The 25,824-nt window shown below is 47.6% G+C and overlaps 1 protein-coding gene across 1 annotated transcript in view; it reads left to right on the top strand.

Moving 5' to 3' along the window:
- The window catches only part of LOC121837283, a 47,069-nt gene that overhangs the window by 14,264 nt on the left and 6,981 nt on the right, over positions 1–25,824 (top strand). Inside the window, exon 2 of the mRNA XM_042292865.1 lies at positions 19,696–19,827. Within this exon, the coding sequence (XP_042148799.1) occupies positions 19,696–19,827 (132 nt within the window). The remainder of the gene's footprint in view (positions 1–19,695; positions 19,828–25,824) is intronic.

The raw sequence follows: 25,824 nt of genomic DNA, 5'->3' as shown, positions 1-25,824 counted from the left end.
CAGAAACTTCACCTGGCACCGCAGAGCTCCGACCGGTACTCGGAGTACTTAGTTGCGGTACTTTAGATAAAACAGAAGGGCAACAGGTGAAGTAGAAACTTCACCTGCACCGCAGTGCTCCGACCAGTACTCGGAGTACTTAGTTGCGGTATTTTAGATAAAACAGAAGGGCATTGAGCAGTGCAAACTACGATTATTGTCAGGTAAGAAGTATTCAGTTGCAGTAATTGTTTTGCTTTACATACAAAAAGGCTGGAGTATGCTTAAATGCTGGGCTAGCAACCGATTGCTACCAGGGGCCCTATGCTACACGACGGGACCAAGCGGAATCAAGGGACCGGGAGCCATCCAGCGACCTGGATGCAAAGATGGGTTCAGCTTTCACGGGATTGGTGCCACCTGGATCTTTTCCCAAAGGGCCAGCAGCAGCTGGATAGCCTCGCATTGCGATGCGGGGATGGGGATGCCGAGCGAGCTCGGGGCATGCCGCCCACTCAGTGTGAGGGCCAGGTGCTCCCACTGACTGGCTAGGTGCATGTTGATGAGTTCCTGGAAGGTGTTGTTTACACTTAGCAGCCGGAGCTTGGCGCTCGACGCGTACGGCGGCACCCCCAGTGCCAGCTAGTACCCCTTGCGAATAATCACGTCCATCTTGCCCTTACCTCTCGACAGCAGGTCAGGTTGAGATACGGATTTGCGCAGGCGATGTGGCTCACGACGAGTGGTTGGGTCAGCCGGATCAGGTCCGACTCCTAGAGCCCGTGTCTGTGACTCGTTATCCTTCTCACCATGCGCATGACTTGCGTGGTTGTCTTGACGAGTCGGTCGACCGTGTACTTGGCTCCGCCGTGCCGCTGGAGGTGAAGGCCCCAGTATCCGAACCCGCTTCACCACCGGCACGGGGGTACCATCCTTTAACGTGAGGCGGATGTCCGCCTTCTTCTTCTTCGGGAATTGGCTTGCCCGCGCGGAGGAGCAACAGCTGAGACTTATCGGGGGCGCGCTGGAGGTTGCCGGCCTCGAGGTAGTTCTGCACCGTCTCAATGACTTCTTCGAGGAAGTCTTGCCTCCCGCTGTCCGATCCCGACGTAGCCCAAATCGTCAGGTCGTCCACATAGAGTGGCATAGAGTGTATGCTTCATCCGGGGAATCCGTTCCAGTAGAGGAGGCGGCTTGCACATCGCCAGGTAACAAGGTGGGTGACAGGACCGAGCCTTGCCGGTTGCCCTTGCTTGGTATCGGGATGGTGCTTGTGCGGATGGACTCGATTCCGATGGTGGCCATCCAGTTGCTCAGGAAGTCCCGCACATAATCATACATCCGGGGCCCGCACCCAGTTGAGGCCAAGTTCTCGAACACCAGCGTGTGACTGACGTTGTCAAAGGCGCCCTTTATATCCAGGGCCAGGACCGCCCGCGTTGTCGTACAGGAGATTCTGTCTTGATCTGAAGCAGGACATCCTGCGTGGAGGTGTGACCAGAACCCAAAAATGGTGTTCATGGTGGCATTGAGTTCAATACAGGATGGTCCCCTCAAATATCGCTGTAAACAGCTCATCAGGGCATGGGCATTTAAAAAACTGAAATGGAGTGTCCAGGTCTGTGACGCTCGGCGGTATACCTGATAACCTCTATTTCTTTTGGATCCTTTTCAAGGGAGTATATTTTCCACTTCGGGGCACTTTTCTTGTTTCTGGCACTTACTACTGCAGGAACTGTTTCACCCTCACTTTCTTCTTTGCTTTCACAGCACTCATTTGATGTTAATGTGGAAGGGAATTGGCCGGATTCCACTCTTCGTTCCTACGTAAAATGTGCTGGCGTCCAATACCTGCCACAAAAAGGGTACTTAAGATTCCAAAAATGACTAAGAGTGTGTAAACATATGATGCCAGCATTTCTTTTTTTTATTTCCAATGAGCAACATTATATTATGCCAAAACTCTCCCTAAATGCACACTGCATTTCACAGCGCGCTAAACTCTGCCGGAAAAATCGGCGCCTGCACGCAAAGGGGCGTCGTTTCCTCAGCAGTGTATTTTACCTTGTGAAATTTTAAGGCGCTCCTTTCTTTTGCAGCTAGAACATCCTTAAAAATACTAAAAATGCGTTCGCCACGGACGACCGAGTCTTCCGCTGGCAAACGCTGTCGTTTGCGTACGATACGCCTTGAAATTTTCACCCCATGGTCGATCAGGCGCCGATTTTTCCGGTTGCTTTCCCATACCTTGAGCCACCCAGAAACACCGCGCGCCCCCGTAAATAAAAAAAAAAAGAAAAAAAAAAGAATGGAACGGCATTGAGTGTTTTGTTTACTTACCGACTTTGTGCGTGGACCGCGCCACGTTGCGCTGCCTGATGCACCCGCGTTTTGGAACTAATTCAGTTGACAGATCCCTCCGAAGATCAAGCCACTGAAGCCACGGCGGTAATCGTACTGGTAGGCTGTTCCCTTTCGAACGGGCGGAAGAAGACTACGAAGAATTCGGCAGCGAACGGGCGGAAACTCGATTACGTACAGCTTCAGTAGTCGACGCTTTGTTTTTTCGATTGCGTTCGCGGCGTTCACCGTGGACTCGCGCACTCGGCCGTAGCCGAACCAGCCGAACGGCCGAACCAGCTGGACGGCTGCCGGCGCGCGTACCGACAGCGTCGCCATAGCAACCACGCCGCGAGTGTGGTGGCCAGACAGAATTCACACAATTTTTTTTTCTCGTCACTCACGTTGAGTTACTAGAAGTTAGGCGCGTATCATTATAATACATTATGCTGTAAGAAATTATTAAGGGATATGTGTACCTACCTAAGACAAATGCAGAAAAAATATTATTGAAAAATAAAATTGGCGTAATCTTTTCATATCTTGATTAAGACTAGCGTGGTCACTGGGCTAACCGATGCGCGAAATAGGAGGGCATATATACCGCTCGGGGCAGTTGTCGGTTTGTATAAGTAGGTTGTATGTACTATTTGTTGTGTGTTGTGCTATTGATCAGTGCTTGTATGCGCGTGTGTAAGTAGAGTGTTGTGTGTGTGTCGATGTCGTGAGTGAATGTAACCGCGCGGTGGGCAGCAAAAAAACTGCTGTTTTCTTTTTTCAAATGTTTATCACTTTTTGTTTTCGTCGCTAGATGGGGGTTGTCGCCGCCCAATTTGAAAAGTGTGGCGGTTGGTGATCTATAACCATTAGAGGTATTAGAGGGCTGGATGCCATTAGTCCATCCGTCGTGTTGATCGCTCCGAGTTGTTCGGTTCCGCTGGCAGCTGTGTCGCCGTGTTATGCTGCCTGATTGCAACAAAAGGAGGTTAGGCGGCTTCCCCAGCGCGTGTTCTAGGTGCTGAATGCCGCTGTTCACGCACAAACGTTCATGAGTGGATAACGCACGTAACAGAGGTGAGCACAGGCTATAGTTAATCGAGAGCCGCACGGAGCGCGAGTGCGATACCTCCTAGCCGCTGTCGACAGAGGGTGTCGGAGCGATTCGTTGTCAACTTGTCCACGGCAAGTGGGCGTTTTGTTCAATAAAGCCAGCCTGTCAGTGTTTTGTAAAGCTATCCCTTCTTTATAAGCGCTTCTGATGCGATGAAAATGCGACCGGCATTGAGCAGGCCGAGCGAGACTTCGGCGACAGTCTCGGCTGTTCAGTCTCCAGCGGTTTCGGCCTTACTCGTATTATTTGCGGTGTTGGCGCTTGGACATAGTTTGGAAAGTTTTTTGCGCCTACAGATGACACCAAACGAGCGTGCGAGCCGTATGCTCTTGCTCCGGCGAGAAGCCGCGTACGGCTCGCCAGGCTCGTATCGCCTGTCGCATACTGGCCGCCATATTGTTTTTAGGGTGTTAGCAGTTAACACGATTTTCACCACCTCCGGCGGCTAACACCCTTACACGAATAAAGGCGTTAGCCAGAGGACGAGCCATTTACACGAATAAGGGTGTAAAAATTTTAAGTGTGTATCTTCGTGTGAAAACGCGCTATCGTCTTTCGAGACGTCATCTGGTCATTTATCTGAGTGAAGTAATGGCGGCTATAATGCCATGAAAAATTAGTGCCTTATAATTGTATTTGTGTTAAATGGTTCTTCAGTGAGAGTAAAACAACTACTCTGTGGCGACTTTATTTTATCCAATATTTGCCGCCATTTCCGAAACAAACTGATATACCTCCGATTACCTCAGGAGCAATACATACCAGTTAAAATAATGTAAAAAATATAGGGTGTGAAAGGGCATCATAAAAGATTGTGTTAAAAAGTACTTCTACGTTAGTACTCTACTTCAAGTACATTACTCCCGGTGTACTTACTATACTTGAAGTGCATAACCCCTCATTGAATTTGTACCTTACTTCAAGTACTTTTTAGGTGTACTTTAGGCAGAACTGTAAACAGACAAACACTGTCTCCAAAATCGAGCTCAGGCACTGTTATACCTCAAAGTAGAAATGATAATCCGCAGTACGTCATTGACCAGGAGACAAAATGTAGAAATCAATTGAGCACGCAGTAGCAGAACCAGTTATTAAAGCATTTCTGTAAAACACAAGCCGCTTTACATTTGGCTAGCTGAATTTCGCTGATGGATAAAAACACATATATACTTTTTTTTTTTACTATAAAAATATAAAAGTAACACCAAAATAATTCGCTACTTTTTACGGTAGTTAGTAATTTACTCAATTACTTTTTATTTGAGTAACTTGTATTTTACTAAAATTACTTTTTAGACCAATACTCAGTAACTTAACTTAATTACCTTTCTTGAGTAACTTGTACATGTCTGGCGCCAAGTCATTCATTATTACTCATTTCATTTCATTTCATTTATTTTCACCTTAAGGGCCCGGTTAGGGCATTACATAAGGGGGTATATACATGTAATACAAACAAGAAAAGGAAGAAACACAAGCTAATTAACACCATCCAGGTCAAGCTCATTAATCGTACAAACTGGCAAATAATACTAATGACAGGAAAAATGAATCCGTAAGCTTGACAGAAATATTTTTGGGTCCACGATGGTGACGATGGAGGATGGTAGGCTGTTCCAGTCGGAGATGGCTTAAAAAAAATTAGTTGTGTGTGTGTGTTTATACAGCCTAGAACTTGGTCTGCCTCACAGGGGCGACGCGTCTCCCAGCTGTAGATGAGAAATTTAGCCAGTGCGGTACAGCCGCTAGCCTGGGGTCTTTAACGTGCATCACGCAGTAGTGATACACGACCGCACGCCGGTACGATACTCATCCAGATCGAAACGGGCAGGGGTGGGGCTCGAACCCAGGATCCCCGGGTTCTGCAGCGCGAGCTTTCGCTCCACGTGCTCCGAGCTGGTGTGCGCTAGACCACTCGGCCACCGATCCCCCCTCGGAGATGGCTTGTGGAAGGAAAGACTGATTGAATGCGTTTGTGGAACCGGAAACACGTTTGATTGTGCAGGAGTTGTTAAGACGAGAAGATATTCTGTCAGGAGGTGATAACAAAGAGTTCTTGAGGTCGGGGCAATGATAGTAGACTTTATGGAGAAGACAGAGGCGAGAGAGTTTTCTGCGGAGCTGCAAAGAAGACAAGGTTAGTTGACTTTTTAACGCGGATACACTGACAGAAAAATCGTCAGTGGACAAGATGAAACGAGCGGCTCAGTTTTGCACTGCTTTCAGATGGTTGATGAGGTAGGCCTGATAGGCACTCCAGATGGAAACCGCATATTCTAATTTTGGTTTGATAAACGTTCATTCCACCTACATTCAAGATTCTGCCGTCTCTTCCCTACACAAAAAGTCCCACTTTAGAAAAACCCCAACGCCCACGTCCTTTGGCCCAATAACAAAAAACTGTCGCAAAAAAAACGCGTTTGCCGTTAATTAATAAAGAAAAGTTAATGCAAGAGTTACGTGCGTTATTTCTTTTTATCGGGAGCGGTAACGTGTTCCTTTTATTTTGAGGTAACGTAGCTCGGTAACCCGTTTCTTTATTCTGCATGTAACGTATTTCATTGCTTTTTTTTTTTTTTTATGGTGACGCCTACAACGCTGGCGACGTGGCTTTGACAAGACGCCACGACAAAGCTGTGCCGAAAGTCGAAATCAGCTTTCCGACGGCAAACTTTGCGGCAACTGCCGTTTTGTGTATTCAAACGATTTTCTTTTTCCTTCTTTTTTTTTTCTCTTTTTTATGCTTAAGTCTGGTGTGACAAAAAAAAATTATTTGATGCTTTCAAAAAAATGGTACTGTCGTCTATTCAGATAAGACATATCGCAGCCTGCTTTGCTTTTACGTAAAAAAATGCATGCTGAAGCCGCCGGGGCAGCTGAGGTCGCGGTCCCTTTCGTCATTGGTCAGACCAAGCCCGTGAAATTGGACAGTCGTTTTAAAGCATGAAATATATATATATATATATATATATATATATATATATATATATATATATATATATATATCAGCTGCCTCCTGACGTCTTGTCAAGGTCACGCCGCCGAGTTACGTGTCAACACCACGACCTCCTGTCTACACGCCTCTCGCTCCAACTGCGTCGCCTGGGGCGACCGGGAATACTAGCGTCCTATATATGCTTCGCTACAGGCAAACTTTTTATTTATATTCTTTTTACATTCGCGATTTTTGAATGAAAATTTCACAGGTTATTGAGCTTGATCTTGTCTGCGTAAATGGGGTGTTAGGCTTGATATAGCCTGAATTTTCAAAATCCAAATTCAGTGCACGTGGAAAACAAATCATGTTCTTGCGTGCACGTGAGACATGGTAATAATACTTAAAAGAATCAAGTAAAATAGGTTAATTCGCTCCTTTTAAAGCGCTGGGTGCAATAAACAACAAAAGAAAAAGTGTATGAGCAGTTTTCAATTTTTAAATTGGATGAAAATCGCTGAAGCCTAATTTTTAAAGGGCTAACAAACGATAAGTTTTCATTCCTATATAAAATATACATTCTAATTAAATCTTGATAGTTATATTCTACATACCCTCAAGCTTCGTCAAGCCGGATTTGGTTGTCATGAAATACTATAAAGAAGAAAAAGAAATACTCTGCGCAAACTGTGAACTGCCTAAATATTGCAAAAAGTGAAAAACGCGTTCGATTATTAACATTGATATCTAAACGACACACTTTCGCGGCAAAAAAAAAAACAAACAAAAAAGCGTCATTTGTTTTATTATTATTATTTTGTGATAAATTAAAGCTACAAAAGATATAAATAGAGAGGAGGTGACTAGGTTTCTCCCCAAAGTAATTATGATGGCAGGCAACGTCATAATTTGTGAAGAACCGCGCACACTAGCATGGCTCATATTTGTGCGTTTCTGTTTCGCCTTAAGTCCACAAACTTTAATTTGACTAATTTCACGATCATATTTGGTACTTTTTTTATTATACATAAAATATGAAGAGTTGGGGGATAATAAAACGCACTAAAACCCGAAATCACATTTTTTGCAAAATATTGCCATTTTTTTCTACTCGCCGTTATACCGAGCTGATGCGCCCTCTCAGACAGCCTCAAAAGCGCACCATCCTCATCATGTTCGTCGTTTTTATGTACGCGTTCTACACCGCTTAACCAATCATAAAAAAAGGCCTGGTGACCTGCGCTTTTGTCGCTGCTTGATTGGCACATCGTAGCGTCGGCTGCGCCTGGACTTAAAGGGGCCCTGCAATCCTATTTAAGCGTCTACCTTTTTTGCGGTTTCCACATCTCTCTTGGTTTAGGTAACCCAGCGGGCACGGAGAGAGTAACTATATATCAGTGCGTCATATTTCAGCCGGACGGCGCGAAAACCTCCTCCTCCTACAGGGGCGCCCCATGGTGTCGAACGCGCGTGGCATGTGACGAAATCGTGACGTTGTTGGTCCTAGTCAGCTGAGGAGAGAGAGCTGCCCCGTTCCCGGGCAGCTCTCTCTCCTCGGCCTCACCTCCTTTCCCCGTTTCCCCTTCTCCCCTTCCCGACATTCCTCAATCACCCCGGTCAGCGGGCGTGGGAAGAGGGGGGACAGAGGACGAAGGACATCATGAAGGAGGCTATTTTTTATTTGTTTTTGTAATTTTAATTTGCCTATGACGTTTAAAATAAAGCGAAATTCGAGAAAAGGAAAAATTTCACTAAGTTACTCCGTTCGGTGCGCTCAGGTTCGGTGAAAATTAAAAAAAAAAAAAAAGCAGAAATTTGTTGAAGGGTTTGTTTTAAGCTGAAACAAAGTATTAGCGCCAAGATTTTTCTCTGGTGCCCTCTAGTGATTTCCGTTCGTGACGTCACGACCAAGATTTACCTTGCCGTGATTGGCAGAACTTTTCCTTGCCTCGCCGTGAACCGGCGATTGGGCGGGCATTATCAGTAAGTATTAGCCCCGAGAAGTTCGCGTGGCGCCCCTTTACGGCGAACCGGCGTGACGTCACGGCGAGGAGAGAATAGCGAGTTTTAGAATAACGTACGCAATTTTAGCGCACGCTAGCGCTTGTATTAGCGCACGCGACGCAAGAGAGTTTTAGTTACATTTGAAAACGAGCGTGTTGGTTAATAGATACAAATCTTGAAAGAATAAAACAGAGAGGACGAGGACGAGAACAGGACATCTTTCATTTGGCAACAACATAGAATGGCACAACGAAAAAACCGCCCCCCCAAGGGTCTCACCGTACTCAAAGGGGGAAAGGAGATACTAATTATAAAGGAAAGGGAATACACTAAATATAAAAGTTTAAAAAGCGCATCACTAATCTAGTTATCTCTGATTACTTAGAATTCGACCTCTGTCATTGTCAGTGATAATGCAGAATTATTCTTATTTGCAGTCCAAAAGGAAAATGTACTATAAATATAAGAGTTCAAAAAGCTGTAGCGTCACGACGAGGTGTCAATAATCTAGCCATCTCCGGTGTTAAGAATTCGACCTCTGTCTTTGTCAATGATAATGAAGGTGCAGAAATGTTGTTGTTTACAGTCCCCTTAGCAAATGATTCAATGATTTCTCTCCCAAATCTGTAGTTATGCCCGCCCAGTATTTTAGTATCAGAAAAATGAGAAGTACAGTCATCGCATGTGCGGCTGTGAACGACAATGGGGTGATACGACTCATTTGAAGCCTTTGATGCTTCCAAGTTGTCCAAGTTTTTTTTCGTTGTGCCATTCTATGTTGTTGCCAAATGAAAGATGTCCTGTTCCCGCACTCGTCCTCTCTGTTTTATTCTTTCAAGATTTGTATCTATTAACCAACACGCTCGTTTTCAAATGTAACTGACAACGCTTTTCGAGCCATGTTTCGTCCAAACCCCAACTGCGTTTCTTCGGTCTTCAATCCGGTGTCCGTTCTGGAAGCTGCCATCCTCATTTCAAAGATGACCCAACTTCGCCTCCGACTGCGTTCGCTGGGCCTCTACCTTCGCAAGGATTTGCCTCATCCCTGTGTAGAGCTGGCATTTGGGTTCCGCTTCAACAACTGGGCTTCATTCTACCGAGTAATGCAGATTACGAGAAAAGAAATTTCCCATGAACTTCACGTGATGGAAAGAGTGCTTCCCTCCCAAAATGGAGAAACTATTCGGGCAAGGATTCAGCGCCCGAATGGAGTACAAGTTCATCATGGATGCTGCTGCCAGTCTTCTTCAAGCATCGTGGAATAAACTGCTCAAGGAAGTCAACACCTCGTGTCTACAGGTAAAGACCACCAAGTTTGAACCTCCCGTGATGCTTTCTACGAGAAACCTCTCCGCTGCCACAATGGATCTGCTGTCGAGGGGACCAAATTTTGCTCCAGATCTTCCTTCGTTGAAGGTAGACCAGCTAGCCTCTGTACATCAAGTCGCGTCGTCTATACCTGAACATCAACGGCAAGACTTTCTGGGCTCGGCAGTGCGTGCAGTGTGTCACCATCCACCCTTTCGGCCAAGCAGGCTTCCACTACGTGCGGCTGTGCAAGAACTTCGCCAAGAACACCTAAAATTACTTGAATCAGACAAAACGGGTGTTTTTGTGATTTTGGAGGAAAGTGCTTTTAATCATAAGGTTCTTGATGCCTTGTCAAAGAATTTTGAGCCCTTAAAAACTAGGCCTTCGGGTAGACTGCGCTCGAGGGCAAAGGAACTTTGTTCCTCCTTGAACCTGACCTCTCTTAAGAACGTCATTGGTAGTCCTGCCAAACAGTATTTGTCTGTTTTCTTTACTGCAAAGACTCACAAGTATGGAGTTCCCTTCAGGAGCATAATTTCAGAAATTGGGTGTTGGCAAAAGCCTTTGTGTCGTCATCTACAAAAACATTTGTCTAATATCATCCTCCCTCAGCCTTTCAGAGTCCAAAACTCCCTTGAATTAATCCCCCGCTTCGATTCGCTTCATTTTTGTTCCATCCCACACTCAGTTATGTCTTTCGACATTGATGATATGTATTACAGCCTAGACCCAAAACTCATCTTAGATTCTGTGACTAATGCAATCCATGAACACGGAATTTGCGACTTTCAAAATTCCTCCGTAGTTTCGGTTGAGGGCTTCATCGACCTCATAGATACTTATTTACAGTCCACTTTGGTAGAATACGAGGGAAATATTTACAAACAAAAGAAGGGAGTTTGTATAGGCTCTTGCCTTGCACCTGTCCTTAGTGAAATATTTCTTCTTTTTGTTGACAGGGCTATCAACGATCAGTTGAAAAAGTCCTTCTAGGGTTGCCTAGTTTTTAGGTTTGTTGACGATTACTTGGTCATTTATCCAGACGCTGCGTCCGCTGACAGCATCTTTGAAGTTTTCAAAGACTGTGCGGCAGGGCTAACTTTTACCCGGGAAAATCCTTCAGTGGAAGGATTACAATTTCTGGATTTACGATTGCATCCTCATTCCTCAGGTGTTTGTTGGGCCTTCCAGCAGAGGTCGGAGAGGCCAGTCCTCCCTTTCACCAGTGCTCACTCCAAGTCTGTTAAGCGTGGCATAGTAAGGTCACTTTTCAAGTCCTCATTCTCCAAGTCGTGCACGCATTTCTCCAAAAGTAGCCTCAAGTTGCAGCATCAGAGGTTAGAAAAAGCAGGCTTTCCTACTGACCTCCTTCGTTCCACCCTTGAGAGGTTCATTATCAAACCACAACTTCCGCAAGCTGTTTCAAAAAAGAAAGGTCGGTTCGTTGTGATTCCCTACATGTACAATTCCGCTCACCGTTTAAGGTCTATCGCGTCCAAGTTCGACACGAGTGTGGTTTTTTCTTGTCGTAGGCGCCTCAAACAGATGTGCAAAAAGGTTAATGGGAGCGACAGTCCCCGAGGGTGCAATGTAAAACATGCCAAAAAGTTTGTAGAATGCGAAGAAAGAAAGGTTTATTCTATTCCACTAAGCTGTGGCAGTCAGTACATTGGACAGACTGGGGGATGCGTCAAACATCGACTCAGAGAACACAACTTGGAAGCATCAAAGGCTTCAAATGAGTCGTATCACCCCATTGTCGTTCACAGCCGCACATGCGATGACTGTGCTCCTCATTTTTCTGATACTAAAATACTGGGCGGGCACAACAACAGATTTGGGCGAGAAATCATTGAATCCTTTGCCATGGGGACTGTAAACAACAACATTTCTGCACCTTCATTATCATTGACAAAGACAGAGGTCGAACTCTTAACACCAGAGATGGCTAGATTATTGACACCTCGTCGTGACGCTACAGCTTTTTAAACTCTTATATTTATAGTACATTTTCCTTTTGGACTGCAAATAAGAATAATTCTGCATTATCGCTGACAATGACAAAGGTCGAATTCTAAGTAATCAGAGATAACTAGATTAGTGATGCACTTTTTAAACTTTTATATTTAGGGTATTCCCTTTCCTTTATAACTAGTATCTCCTTTCCCTCTTTGAGTACGGTGAAACCCTTGGAGGGCGTTTTTTTTTTTTTTTTTGTGCCATTCTATGTTGTTGCCAAATGAAAGATGTCCTGTTCCCGTCCTCGTCCTCTCTGTTTTATTCTTTCAAGATTTGTATGTAGAGAGTTTTAGAATAGCGTTTCTCCGTCCCGACGCAAAAACCCTATCGGCTCGCGCTTGCGACGCCATTAAGATACAGTCACAATTTTTATTTCACATACGAAATGCTACAACTTTAGAAAAAAAAACTAGTTTTTTGGTTCAGAGTACTAATTTAGATTTGTTTAAAGATGAGAATGCGACGTGAGCGGTTTACCGGTCGTGTCCGCTTGCGTCGCCTCGGCAAGAGAGGTGTCGCACTGATGTTCGCACATCGCACCTTCGCCGTAAAATGTTCGCGCGTCGCAAGCATCAAGTTGCCTGTGATCGTTGCCAAACCGAGTACAATGTCGTCCCGCATTGAAAATCGCAGTCACGAGGATGCCGCCGATGTCGCACTCACGACGCCGCCAAAGCAGCCGCCGACGTAATCCTGGAAGCCGCCATGTTTTTTAACTCTGCTGGTCTTGGCTTTAGCCAAGTTCTCATCACGAATCCTCCTTGGAGAAGCGCAAAGACTCTTCGCGTACGCACGCTATTTCCCAGAAATAGCGCACGCTAAAATTGCGCACGCGAAGCGCAAAACCTGGTTTGCGTTCGGAGCATATGCGCAGTGGCGACGACGCTATTCTTTGCGTACGCAAAGCTATAGCGTGCGCTATTCTAAAACTCCCTAATATTTCCCCGACTCGACCCCGCTCGCCCTGTGGAGGCTGTGACAACGCTAGCTGTCGGCGCGCTCGTTTCTATTTAATTTTTTTCGGCGTGTTTTTCGTAGCAAGTGTAAATTTTTATATGTTCCTTTATTGAGGTATGGCCTGTCGCTACAGGCGGAACTTCAACCAACATTTTAAGCGTGGTTGACAGGGCAGCCAACGCATGACTCACAGCTCGTATATGAAAATAAAGAAATATGGCCACAATTGCAGGAGCATCACTATAGATTTACGTCTCGCGCAATAAATGCTGCTGATGGTCTGAATGAATTGGCAAGTTATGTATACTATTTCTTTTGTATCTCTGTTTTTAAACAAGATAGCCGAAGCAGAAAGGCTGCATGCTGCTCGAGCATCATGCTAAATACAGTCTGGGTCACGGGGAGAGAATCACAAGTAAGACAACTCAAGTGCAGGGGCAAAGTAAAAAAAAAAAAACGAGGAACATTTATTATATACATTCGTCGCATTTGACCTTTGCTGGATTCGGATAATATTTCAATGGACTACACGGGTGGTATCTGTAGACTTGTTTATATAAACCCTCAAGTAATGTATAACAAACGTAAGCGAAGGTGTCTAGCTCGTTATTAGTCCCTTAAGCCCTAAAATTTAGATTTTACTAAAATCAAATTGTCCTGAAGCTAAAATACCAGAAGCTTTTCTCGCGCAGACTATCGCCCTTAACAGGTTTCACATTTTCTCCTACTAGTGCTGCATCTACCACTGGACAGACGTTCGAATGCTTGCTTTTACTCCTGTTTTCCTCTGTTGTCAGAGAGTCCAGCTGTAGGGAGTTTGGAGGCTGAGGAAGCTTTTGGGGACCTGCAGCAGTGTCTCTTTTAATTGGAAATGACAATTCAGACTAAACGGTGTATTTTCCGAATACGCAAGTCTGGAATAAAGAATCTAAAAAAAAATTATAAACGTTCCAAATTACAGCACTATTTGCTGTGCACATTTTGGGCAGTTCAATACATATCATACAGGCAACTGAGGGCAATTCGGCCGTTTTTGCTGCTACCATACAAACTAATTTCCAGTAATTGTGCATCTTCTAAGAAATATACCTGAATACGTGTATAAACCATATAATTAATTTACGAAGAAGCTACATTTATGTAAAACAACCCTGTTCCACGAGCACTTCAAAGATTAGACGCAGGCCCTTTAAAACATCTGCGAACCAGCGCATGCAGAGTGGCAGCGCAAGGTCGGGGTCGCGAGCTAATTTGCCGACCACGCAAAGGCCCATGACATAAAAGCCACTTCAAATGCCTTGAAAGCGGGATGTAATATCGTCCTAAATCATGAACATGCGAGGAATAGAATTCCAGCGTCTGAAACACTTGCGCCACCGCTTCACCGACCCCTCGCAAGATTGACTTGTGTCGTGTGGAAGGACGGGGAGGCTCATCGGCGGAATCGCCTCCGCCGATAGCTTTCGGGATTGGTAACCGAATTTTAAAGGTAAAAGGGACAAGCAGGCTTATAAAATGTACGGAAGCACGTCAATATCGGCCTGACTCAACGTCTTGTACACCGGGTAAACGAAGTCCAGCTCCTCGAAGAGCTTGCGGCGCACAATGCCAAACCAGGAAACCGGTGCTGGGAAGCGAGCCGATGCGAGATCGCGGAGTGGAGTCCTCCCCCTGACGTCACGGCACACCTCACCCAATGAGGGCGCGGCGACCGTTCGCGAACTTCTACCACAGCGACGCTTTTGGTCGCACGTGTCGCTAATAGCTCGGCGCACAGATGCCGTGTCGTTAGAAACGCGTGTACATACCCATTACGTGAAGTGAGACAGCGAGCGAAAAGCGGGTGATTTGGACGCATGCCCCCAGAAATAAATGGGCGCCAGATCTCACCCGTGCTGAGACATGGCTCTGACTAGGCCTTTCATACTTTCGACCAAACTTGGTTCTCGATGATTGGCTTCTCTTCAACGAGTCGGAAAAATATATAGAGTCAAATATTTCGCGCTTCTACCAAGCCGTCATTCACCACAATAGTGTCGGTCGCGGTAGAGCTGGCTTTCTTTCTTAGCCTTGGATCTAAACAGTGCTAATTAAAACGTGTGTTAGCACTCTGCTATTGAATTCATAAGACGACCGCTGTCTTCATCCATGCAGAAGAAGGGGCAGCGACTCCGTGAGGTCTTTGTGCGAATCAGCTTGGTGTTCCGGCGTGTCATACGGAATAAATCCTAATTGTTTTGATCGGAAAACGATTTCTCTTTCGGAGCTGGACAGATTCGCCGATACCGTGAACAACAGTTCTGAAGTACAAATCTCATGTCCGTCGTCTGCCGCCATCGCTTAGTCCGCTTCGTTCAGCGTGGTTCAGCCGTCCAGCCCGCGACTCCCGTGATACGACGCCATGTTGAAAATTGACCCCGTAAGTAATGACATCACAACATGGCGCTCGGCTCCAAACAAACCGTTGCTAGGGCCGTTGTCATGGACAAATGCATAGGGGCTTGGCGTAAGGTTAAAAATTGTCTCATACAAAAAAAAAAAGTAAATAATTTTTGTAAGCATTTAGTCTCGTAAGTATCAGATTATAAAAACTTCTATCTGTCGTCTTAGTACCATAAAGCGATGGCAAAAGCACGTAATAAAGTTTCATAACCTTCTTCGCCTTGCTAGCAGATGACACAGTGGCTTCGCGGGTTCAGTGGTTCTTTGTTAGGGGTACTTATTACAAAAATACGTATGGACACACCGAGGATGTGCTATAAGGCAGCGTCGTTAAGAAAAACATAAGGCATCTATACGCAGACCACGACTACTGTTGCCTTCCTGAACTCTTTCTATGACCTCCCTATAGAACAGTGGCCAACGAACATTCTATGGACATCCTATTCTAGTAACGATGTAAGGTCATCCTATACCCTATCTATACTAAGACACCCATAGAGTCCATACGGGCTCTATCCGGAGAGCAAGTCGTCTGCTTCTTGCGCAGGAATTGCGGTGACGTCAGAACGACGCCGAACTCTGATCGGCTTTGATTGAAAGGATAGTAGGTAGTCCTCAATGCTAGATATCTTGACGTCTACCCACTATATTTTTTTTAATCAGCCAATAAGAATTTGGCGTTCTGAGGTCATCGCAAACCCTGTGCAGGAAACAGACGAACCTGCACTCCGCATAGGGTGTCTACAGGATCCGTATGGTGTCCCCAAGCAGCACAGATTTTGGCCATGCGTTGGCCAATGGCTGGCAATGGCGTTTCGGCCAATGGCTAAAAAGTGGCCATTCATCGGCCAACGTTTGGCCGATGGCTCATGGCCAGTGTCCAATGTCCAATGGTCAGAAAAACTCCAGTCATCGGCCAGTGACTGGCCACTCTCTGGCCACTGGTCAAAGGACCATTGCCAGCCATTGGCCAATGATTCGCCAAATCTGTGCTGCTCGGGTCTATGGGTGCCTGCAGAGAACCCATGCAAGGTTTACAGAGAGTCCCTACCGAGTCCGCAGGGAAGCCTTACAGGTTCTACACAGGGTCCTTATGAAGTCTGCAGAGAAGCCATACAGAGTCTGCGCGGAATTCCTACGGGGTCCGTCGAGAAGCCATTCAGTCGGCAGGGGGTATAGTTATGGGGTCCGCAGGGGCCAACGTTACTAGAACAAATCAGTTGGGAAACTGCCATAGAGCCTGCTCTGAAAAAGTGGCACCGACCCGTACTCGAGAACCGAACTAATAGCGATCGCAACGTCACCATTTCTCCGCAGCGACCACTTGGCGAACTGCACGGCTGCTTGTATTGGTTCGGGAGTATGAGATTCGATAGCGTTCGCTGCGAATTTTTATTTTGGCTTTTATCGGCCATTTTGGCACCGAAACGTATACGGTGGAAGGGGTTTCAGGGATGCAAACCCCCAACTTCCAAGCGGACGCGCCGCGAATTACTGCCGAGGTTAGAATAAGCCCAGGGAGTGATGCGCTACCATAAACTACCGGTGAGACATGGTTGTATAAAATCAACATAAATTGCGGTTTAAAACCTTGTTAAGTAGAGATTTTAGAAAACATTACGAGCCGGTCATTTCGTACTAATCTCGAATAAAAGTTCCTACAAAAATACCTTTTTTTCGTTTATTTTTACGCAAAAATATGCTTTCTAAAAGCTCGTGGTTACCACAGTAAAGAAAAAAGAATGAACCGCTATCTTGGCACCTCTAGCCTGGAAGTTTCGGTACTCTGGGAACATTCAGTGACTCTAGCAATAGCCATAGAAAGGAACTTTCATGTTTCAACTCGTCACTAAAGGGAGGCGGTGTTATTGTTTGTTTGTTTTTTTAGAATAAGACAACAGAATAAGATAGCAGCACGTAAGAATTATTTCGGTACATACTGGACACTTCAACCACCACATTGAGTATGCCCTGAAGTTGGGCATGTCTCGACATCAATGTAACATATTGATGCCCGGCTTAATTAACTCTAACTCGGACACCTCCCTACACCTAACGCAAACATCTACCCGGCCATCACTGTATTAATCTACCAATCTACAGCTCACACCATAGAGAGGTACTAGGATGTCCATGGACACACCAAGGCCATAGCATGGCAATAGGAAGAAATGAAAAACGCTTTTTGTATCGGGGTTTCCCTATATTGTTATGGACGTTCTATGGCAAACTAGCTGTCCTTGAACGGTTCATTAACTGTCTACAGAATCCATAAGATGGACACGGGGGTAATAGAATGGCCTTAGTATGAACATAGGACGTCGATATCTATTTTTGTGAGGGCACGATCACGTTGAATGAGGTTGGTGACGATCGACGAAACTTCTATTCTCGGCTCAACTTTCCGTGGATTTGGGAAGCGAAAAGTGCCTGTGGACAGCTTTGATCGACACTCGAGGTGCGTGAGCGCGCGAACGCCTTCGCGTGGAGCTCGCTTCCGCATATTTGAGAAGGTGAAAACACTGTGAAGCCGAATCACGTATGACGACGACGACGTGAAGTGTATCAATGTCGAAGTGCAGGCCAGCATACGATTCAAGGATTTCTGACATCACGATTGCTTCGATGCACATCTGTGTGATCAGACGACTGGCCGTAACAGATATATATTGTCACCGATTGAAACGGATCGACGAGCTAGCAGAAAAATAAAGATGTATTTGGCAAACTTGTCCCTTGAAACAAAATAAAGAATAAGCGTCGACGGAAGCAGCTTACTGCAAAAAAAACAAAAAAAACTCTTCACTAGAATGTGGTTTCTGCTCATGCGCAGTGCCCGTTGTGGTCGAACACCGACTTGTTTGCTAACGTCGTGTTGGCTATATTTTGAAGAATTCTGCATCGTTTAGTGCCGCCGCTTTTTTGTTCTTTGAAACTCTGACTCACGATTATACACTCAATGCATTAACGTGCGGTACTTGGAAGGCTATGGGCCAGGTATCTATCTCTTTGACGACCGCAAAAGTGATATTCTTCAAGCTAACTATGGGAAATGTTTCGAACGAGGACGAGATTGTTCCAATAAAAGTTTTAAAAACAAAACGCTTCACTCTCTTGCTGAGGAATAAGAGTTTGTTCGTCGGTCAACAATTAGCAATGAATTCCTCCTTCTGGAAAGTTAACAAGTTTTCTTTATCGGCATAAGCTAAGCGGGAATTTTCATCCTTTACGGGAGAGAAAATGTTTTATATTGGGGTATATCAGTGGAGTAATTTTCTATCTTCGGAGATTAAATAGCTAACATATTTGTTTTCCCCTTCAAATAATAGTACTACATCGTTTTTTGCGAGCATTTTTCAGACTGTAAAGGCTCGTTCACACTCTTGGAACCGAGTACGACCGAGAGAGACAAGACCGGTTTTTAATCCTCTTACGACGTCTTAGGACCAGCTCCGCAGCAGCGCGCCCGGTCCTAAGACGTCGCAAGAGGCTTAAAAACCGGTTCGGTCCCTCTCGGTCGTAAAGTGAGCTGACGTAGGTATCTAGGACGTGAGGAGGAATGCATGGATGTTGAGCTCTTTGCATAGAATTGACCGTTCAAACTCTGTTTTCTACCCAGAAACCAACAACATGACTTGCGAATGGAAAAAGACGCGCTTACATTTTAATTTAACAATCGAACCAACTGACTTACACGTTTTATGAGGAACGCCGCCGACGCTCTCACGCCCCGCGTCTTTTCAAGACTTTGCCTCCGTTGTCGTCTCTTACCTCTTTATTTATTTTTTTTTTCTAACTTTCGGCAGCTGGCCAAATTTGCTACCTTCCACTGGGCCACGCCCCTTCCATGGTCACAAAATCCGAGTTGGCTTCCTTTAAAATGCAATTCTATATTAATATGATTTTATGCGAAAGATATTAACCGTGACATTTTCAAATGAAATTACCCGTGACGTGACATGCATCAGAATGTTGTCTACAACCGTGCAGCGCCAGCATCGTGGGGACGTAAACGGACGGAAGTCAGGCCACCATGTTCTTATCAGGTTTAAATGCGCAAACGGACAGGGATAATAGGAAATAACACAAACGACAGGGACGGACGCCCGTCCCTGTCGTTTGTGTTAGTTCTTATTGTCCCTGTCTGTTTGCGCTTTTGAACCTTATACCTACCATGAACCAACTAGCCCAAACCAAAGTTTTAATAAAACACCATGTTCTGTTCCGAAGGTGGGCACAATGAGGCGGTGCGCCTCGTTGAGTACCATAAAAAAGTGTATGTTCCCTGTTTCCGACGTGACGTGCGCACCAGTGCATCCGAACAGTTTCGATGCTACCCGGAGAATCGAGTTAATGTTGTGGCCATCCTCTTGTCATGCATGGCGGGCCACTCTAACAACTCAAGACTCTGCCGATTGATATTTGCTTCTCGAGACTTCCGAGGAGGCTCGACAGACAAAGAATTAATAAGATTCTCGCTTTTTGAAAATTTGGAAACTGCTTTAGGAGGGCAATCGCACATACACACATATACACAAAAAGAAAAATGAAAGAAAACACTTCATTCGTGTTCCAAACTTCCTCTCTTCCTATTCAGGTCCACCGGGTTGACGCCTTGGAGGGCGGCAGACTGAGGGTGACCGTGCAAAGGACCAAACCCCTGCTGGGAATCGCCATCGAGGGAGGACACGACACTTCCCAGCCCCTGCCGAGGATCATTTCAATTCATGTAAGCCAATACATAGCTGAAACCCTGTCCTCTCTCAAAAGTTCGCACAACTCCGTATTGCAGAAATGATTTCTCCCGGGCAAAAAAGCTAAAAACATCACCCCCGCCTCTTTCTCCCAGCGAGAGAGACGCCAATTTTCCTTTAGTCAAAGCTAGTCCGTGTGCTTAGGTGCCATTGCTGAGGCGTGCCCACGGATTCCAGACTGGCGCCCAAACAAAGCGTTTTCTATCCACGGTGGCCAGACTAGCTCTCGATGAGGAGGAAACTTTATTAGTCTTCCGGGATCAGGTATTGGGGGTGGTGGAGGCCCAGAGGGCCGCCGCGACCACCAGGGCCCGGGAGGTGGTCAGGACTTGGGCTGACTCCTCCGGGTCGCGCAACGTCTGCTCCCAGAGGTGAGGGGAGAGAATAGGGGGTATGGGTCTGGCGGGGCATTCGCAAAGGGAATGGTAGTGAGTGTCGAGTGCCCCGCAGGCAGGACAATCGGGGGTGGTAAAGAGGTGTGGGTGATCGAGTGTGTATTAGTTGTGTTCGGTTGGGGAAGGTGTGTGCTTGTAGGAGGCGCAGCATGTGTGCTGCCTTTTGGGAGAGGTGTGGTGCGGGGGTGGGTATCGGCGGCGGAGGAGGCGGTAGTGCAGAATAATATCCCTGTATTGCAGGAGGGAGGTAGACTTGCCTGCAGGGGCATCGCCTGTATACGCGCAGTTGAAATGGCGGCTCGGTCGATAAGTTCGCGAGCACGGTCGTGCATCATCTTATTAGCGCCTCCTGTGTGGGCTGGTGTCCTTAGCAGCGTCACTGTGTAGAATGGAGGGTTGTTGGTGAGAATTTGGAAGGCCATGGGGGACATATTGCCACGAATAAAGTTGCAGATGGCCGGCTGAGAGTCAGATACAGGACGAATGGGGGTGGGGCTCTGGGCGAGCGCAAGGGCAATGGCCGCTCCCTCCGCCGTGGTTGTGTTCGTAGTGAGGATGGTGGCCGCCGTGACGTTTGGTGGTGGATGTTGGCCCAGAACAGTTACACAGTGTGCAGGTTTGTTAAGGTAGGGTGTGGCATCAGTGTATAGCGTGCATGGTGATGGTGCATGGGTATAGTTTGGCGTGGATGTTGGCTCGTTCTATTCGCCGGGCTTTATGGAAAGTTGAGTGCATGCGGCGAGAGATTGGGTGGACTCGGATGCGGTTACGTATGTGCGGTGGAATGGGGAGGGGGACTGGGATGGGTGGAGGGCAGTATGTTTATAGTGTTAAGAATGTAGTGCCCTGCTGGCGAGGATGCGAGGCGGGTGAGTTGGGACATGTGGTGGGCGTCTAGGTGTTCGCATATTGTGTTGTGTTACCGAGGTCGAGCAGGCAGTGCGTTGGGGCGTGAGGGGGGAGTAGGAGTGCATGTCTGTATGCCTTTCTGAGGAACGGATCAAGGGAGTCGAGTTGGGTGGGTGTAAGGTTAAGGTAGGGTAGCTGGAATTGGACACGGTTGAGTAGAAAACTGTGGACGAGTCGGAGGCGGCCCTGTTCCTTGATGCCGTGGTGTTTAGTGGCGATCCTTCTAATGGGGTGCGTGGTTTGGGTAACATTTTTCTTTACGTATTGGAGGGTGGGTGCGGGTGATCTGTTTTGTGTGAGGGTGAGACCTAAAGGTCGAATTTGTTGTTTGTGTGTGGTATTGGGTCAGAGTGTATAAAAAGTTTGATGGGGGGTTGGGGGGGGGAGTTGTGGCGAGGGGGCGTAAAGGTGAGGAGAGCGGATTTGTTTTGGGGAGCATTGGAGCTCCAAAATTTCGATGTGATGTAGGACTTAGTTAAGGCCGTGTTGAAGTGTTGTTTCAATGTGTTGGTCGGAGCCAGAGTCGACCCAAAGGGCAATGTCATCTGCGTACAGTGTGCTGCGTAGCGTGGGGATAGTGAGGAGAGTGCGGGGCAAGTGGGATTAGGGTGAGGTTAAAGAGCGTGGGCGAGAGGACCGCTCCTTGTGGCGTTCCGCGGTCTGGCATGTGAAGAGAATCAGACTGGACGTGGCACAAACGGATGGTAGCGGTACGTTGTGCGAGAAAGTTATAGATGTAGTGGTAGAAGTGTACGTAGGCCTAGGTTTTGGGATGAAATTGCCTGAAGGATGCTATAGTGTGAGATATTGTCAAAAGATGTTTGGAGGTCCAATGAGAGTATAGAGGTGTGGTGTCGTTGCGGGTGGTGTTGGTGGAAATCATGGTGATACTGTATAAAGGCGTCTTGCGTGGATAAGTTGGCTCGAAAGCCGATCATGTTGGGTGGGTAGGTTTGTGTGTGTTCAAGGTCCGCATTGACGCGATTCTGCAGGACGTGTTCGAGAAGTTTGCCGAGACAGGAGGAAAGGGAGATGGGGCGAAGGTTGTGTATGGAGGTTTTTTTTTTTGTTTTTTTTTTCAGGTTTGGGGATGAGGGTGACGTTGGAGTGTTTCCAGGTGGAGGGAAGGGTGTTGTTAAGCTAATTTTGGTTGAAGAGTTGTACAAGGTGTTCTAGGACCTTCTCATTGAGGTGACGTAAGAGGGTGTTTGTGATGTTGTCATGTCCTGGTGTGGTGTTGCGTTTGAGGGCTTGCACCGCCGCTTGTAGTTCTGGAAAGGTTATGGGGGCGTCGAGCTGTGTGTTGGGGTTGCCAGTGTATTGTGGAGGACCAACAGGGTATGATGAGGGAGGTGGGATGTATATGGGGCGGAGGGTGTCGCATAGGGCGGTGAGTGAGAGTTGAGTGTCCGCCATAATGTGTGTGGTTTGGTGGTAAGATTGGGTTTTAGTAGTGTGCGGGTCGAGTAAGGCACGGAGGATGTGCCAAACATTCTTAGTAGAGAGCTGGCCTCGCATTTCGTCGCAAATATTGTTCCAGTTGTTCCTAGCTAGTGTGAGTGCGTGCGTCTCGACCTTTGTGCGGAGGGTTTGTAGTTTGAGACGAAGGTTGCGTCGGCGTCTGTGTTTCCGCCAGCGCTAGTCTAGGCTGGTGTAGGCCTCCCAGAGGTTACGGAGGTGGATATCTACATATTCCGCTGAGGGAAGAGGGTCGATAGTTTTGGTTGCAATCTGTTTATCTGAGAAAAGGTGGGTCTTCCCTTGTTTTAGGTCGGAGTCACAAGTGGTGGTGGGTGGTAGTGGGCATTCGGCACGGAAAAGATCCTAATCTGTGTGTGTTGGTGGTGGAAGTGGGGGGGGGGGGGGGGGGGGGGGGGGGGGGGTTGTGGAGGTGCCTTTGAGGGTAAGACGCGTGCTGATGATGTAGTAATCGCTGCCAAGTGTGTGTGGTGTTGCGGAGGTGTGAACGGTGAGTCGTCTGGTGCTAAAGGTGAGGTCGGGAGTGGTATCGCGCTGGGCACTGTTGCCAATGCGTGTGGGGGAGGACGGGTCGGTTAACAGGGTGAGGTGCAGATAATGGGTAAGTTCAGAAAGTAGGCGGCCTTTGCGAGTGGTATAAAGGCGCGTTCCCACCGGTGATACGATCTAGTCGCGCGATAACTTTCATCGCAAAAGCGACCATCGCGGGCAAAAAGCGACGCGATTTGAGCAGTCGCTACTCGACGCGACTTTTTTGCGATGCGATCTGGTTGCGGTGCGGCTGAGCCAATTAACGGCGTTCGGAGCGAGAGTTTTGGAGAAAAGACTCGCCAACGAAGGCGTTGGACTCGCTCATCGTGCACGCCGGTGTGACCATCTAACTTTTTTTGCGATGCGATCTAGTCGCATCGCGCGACTGCTTACATCGCCGGTGGGAATGCTCCTTAAGAGTAGCCCCACTCTATGTTAGGGGCGTTGAAGTCACCTACAATTAGGAGAGGGTCACGTTTAGTGAGAGCAAGTGCCTGCTGGAAGATGTATTTGAAGGATATGTGTTTGGATTTGGGGGGTTATAGATATTAAGAACGTGCAGGCGTGTGACAGGGGATTTGGGAAGGTGGAGTGTGGTGAGTATGTGCGAAATCGGTGAGGCGAAAGTTTGGTGCTGGGTGACAATATTGCGATGTAAGCGACTTCCCCCAGATAGCCACAAGGGTGGCTATCTGGGGGAAATCCAATAGGGAGTGAGATGCATAGTCTTTGAGCTTGGGTGAGTGGTATGTTTCCTGTAGTGCAATGAGGATTTGGGTGGGGGGGGGGGGGGCGGTTGGGTATGGATGCAATGTGTCCTTGGAGGTCTGCCCTTTTAGTTCGAAAACTGCGGCAGTTTCATTGCCAGATGTATTGGCGGTTAGAGGCCCGGGTCGTTTTCGGGGATTATAGGTAGGGGTGTGGTAGTTGGGGCGGCAAGATGAATCCATTGTAGGACTTGTTGATGTAGGGAGTGTACCAAATCTTGGATTGCATTGATTTGGGCAGAGGTGGGTTGGCGGTGGTTATCGAAAGCCGTTTCTATTTTGGGCACGTAGGGTGGCTATTTCTGCGTTAATTGAGGATGTGGGGTGAGGGCCAGTATGTGTGTTTGTGTGTGTGTGTGGGGGGGGGGGGGGGGAGGGAGGCCGGGGGCAGTGCTCGTTTCTTATTCGGGGGGGGGGGGGGGGGGGAGGTGGTTAGCTGATCGGGTGACGGGGCTGGAGGGTTGTGGGAGGTTTGGAGTTGCTGTTTAAGGAGACGGTTTTCCGCTTGTATGCGTTCATTGTCTGCGCGGAGGAAGGTGATAGTGTTACGCAATTGGTGCATTTCCTGGCGCATTTGGCGCATTTCGTCCTGTCATGTGGAGGGCGAGGGTGAGTGTGGGTGAATTGGGGGAGTTGGGAGCAGAGCTGCGCGCACCTGGCCCTGAGCGGCTTGGCTGTAGGTGAGTCCGAGTGTGGTGAAAGTCGTGGTGATGCGGTCAGGTCCGGTCCCGGGGGTTGTGGGGGGTACGTAGGGTAGGATTTTCGGTAGGGTGCGGCGAGGCTGGAAGCGTTTACGGCATTCCGCCGCACCTGTCAGGTGATCTTGTCCACAGAGGATGCAGCGATGCTGGCAGGGGTGATTTGGCGTGGGGCCCAATGTACCACAAATATACAGTGGGGTTTCAGTGAGGGTTTGGGGCAGACGTCTCGCCTGTGGCCAGCCGACCAACAGGCCATGCATGCTTCGGTTTTCCGCTTGTAGGGGTAGCAGCGAAGAATAACCGCATGGTACCGCACCCAGAAGGGTAAATATATGGCCCCAAAAAGAGGACTTGCACGATGCCCGTGTCTTTGATGCGACAGGCGTCGAGGACTGTTATGGTGGAGTTATGACGCGTGAGGCTAATTTCCATGATTAGTGGTTCGGAGTCTTCAGCTGGGATCTGAAATATTGCTCCTGGCGCGGTGATGCTGGTTGGGGGTATGTGGCTTTGGAAGGGGTAGTGGGTAGCGTTCCAGGTGATTGCATTGAGGTCCATGTATTGTTGGGCTCTGCGTTCATCGGGGGTACTTACTACGATGAAGTTTGAACGGACGTTTATGCGTACTTGGTCTTGAGCGAAGTCTGTTATCTTGGTTTGGTGGAAGATGCAGTCGGCTAGCTGGGCTGCTTTAGTTTTGCTAAGGTCCAGACTGCCTTGAGGACGAATGACGACCTTGAAGTCATCTGGGCCTTCTGGCGGGGTGTTAGGTTTCTTGCGATGTTATCGGTGTTTTTGTTGGGGCATGGTGGGGTCAGCAGCGGGTGTAGTGGTGGTTGAAGTAGCGGTTGTTGCTGCGGTGCGGGAGCGGATTGTCTTCCATCCAGGTTCACGCAGGGTGTCGGGGCCACTTTCGTCCCCTTCAACCATGTATTCGACACGCGTTGGCGTGATTAGAATGGAGGTGTTAGCCGGAGAAGTTGGGAGCTGCTGCGGCGGCGAGTTGGTGGCAGGCGGCGGTGGAGAGTTTGAAGTCCCCGCTTCGGCGGCCAGTTGGGAGGAGCTCATGTCGGCGCGTTGAGTGGAGCGAACCGCACATGCGCAGGTGGTTGCTGCCTCTGTCGCTAAGCGCTGATGTCGAGCCGGCGACCGCCTCGGCAGGCGAAGGCGACGTTGGGCTTAGCGAGCAG

The sequence above is a fragment of the Ixodes scapularis genome, unplaced genomic scaffold, assembly GCF_016920785.2.
Source record: "Ixodes scapularis isolate PalLabHiFi unplaced genomic scaffold, ASM1692078v2 PGA_scaffold3__209_contigs__length_174095766, whole genome shotgun sequence".
Lineage (NCBI taxonomy): Eukaryota > Metazoa > Arthropoda > Arachnida > Ixodida > Ixodidae > Ixodes > Ixodes scapularis.
This window is presented reverse-complemented; position numbering and strand designations above follow the sequence as displayed.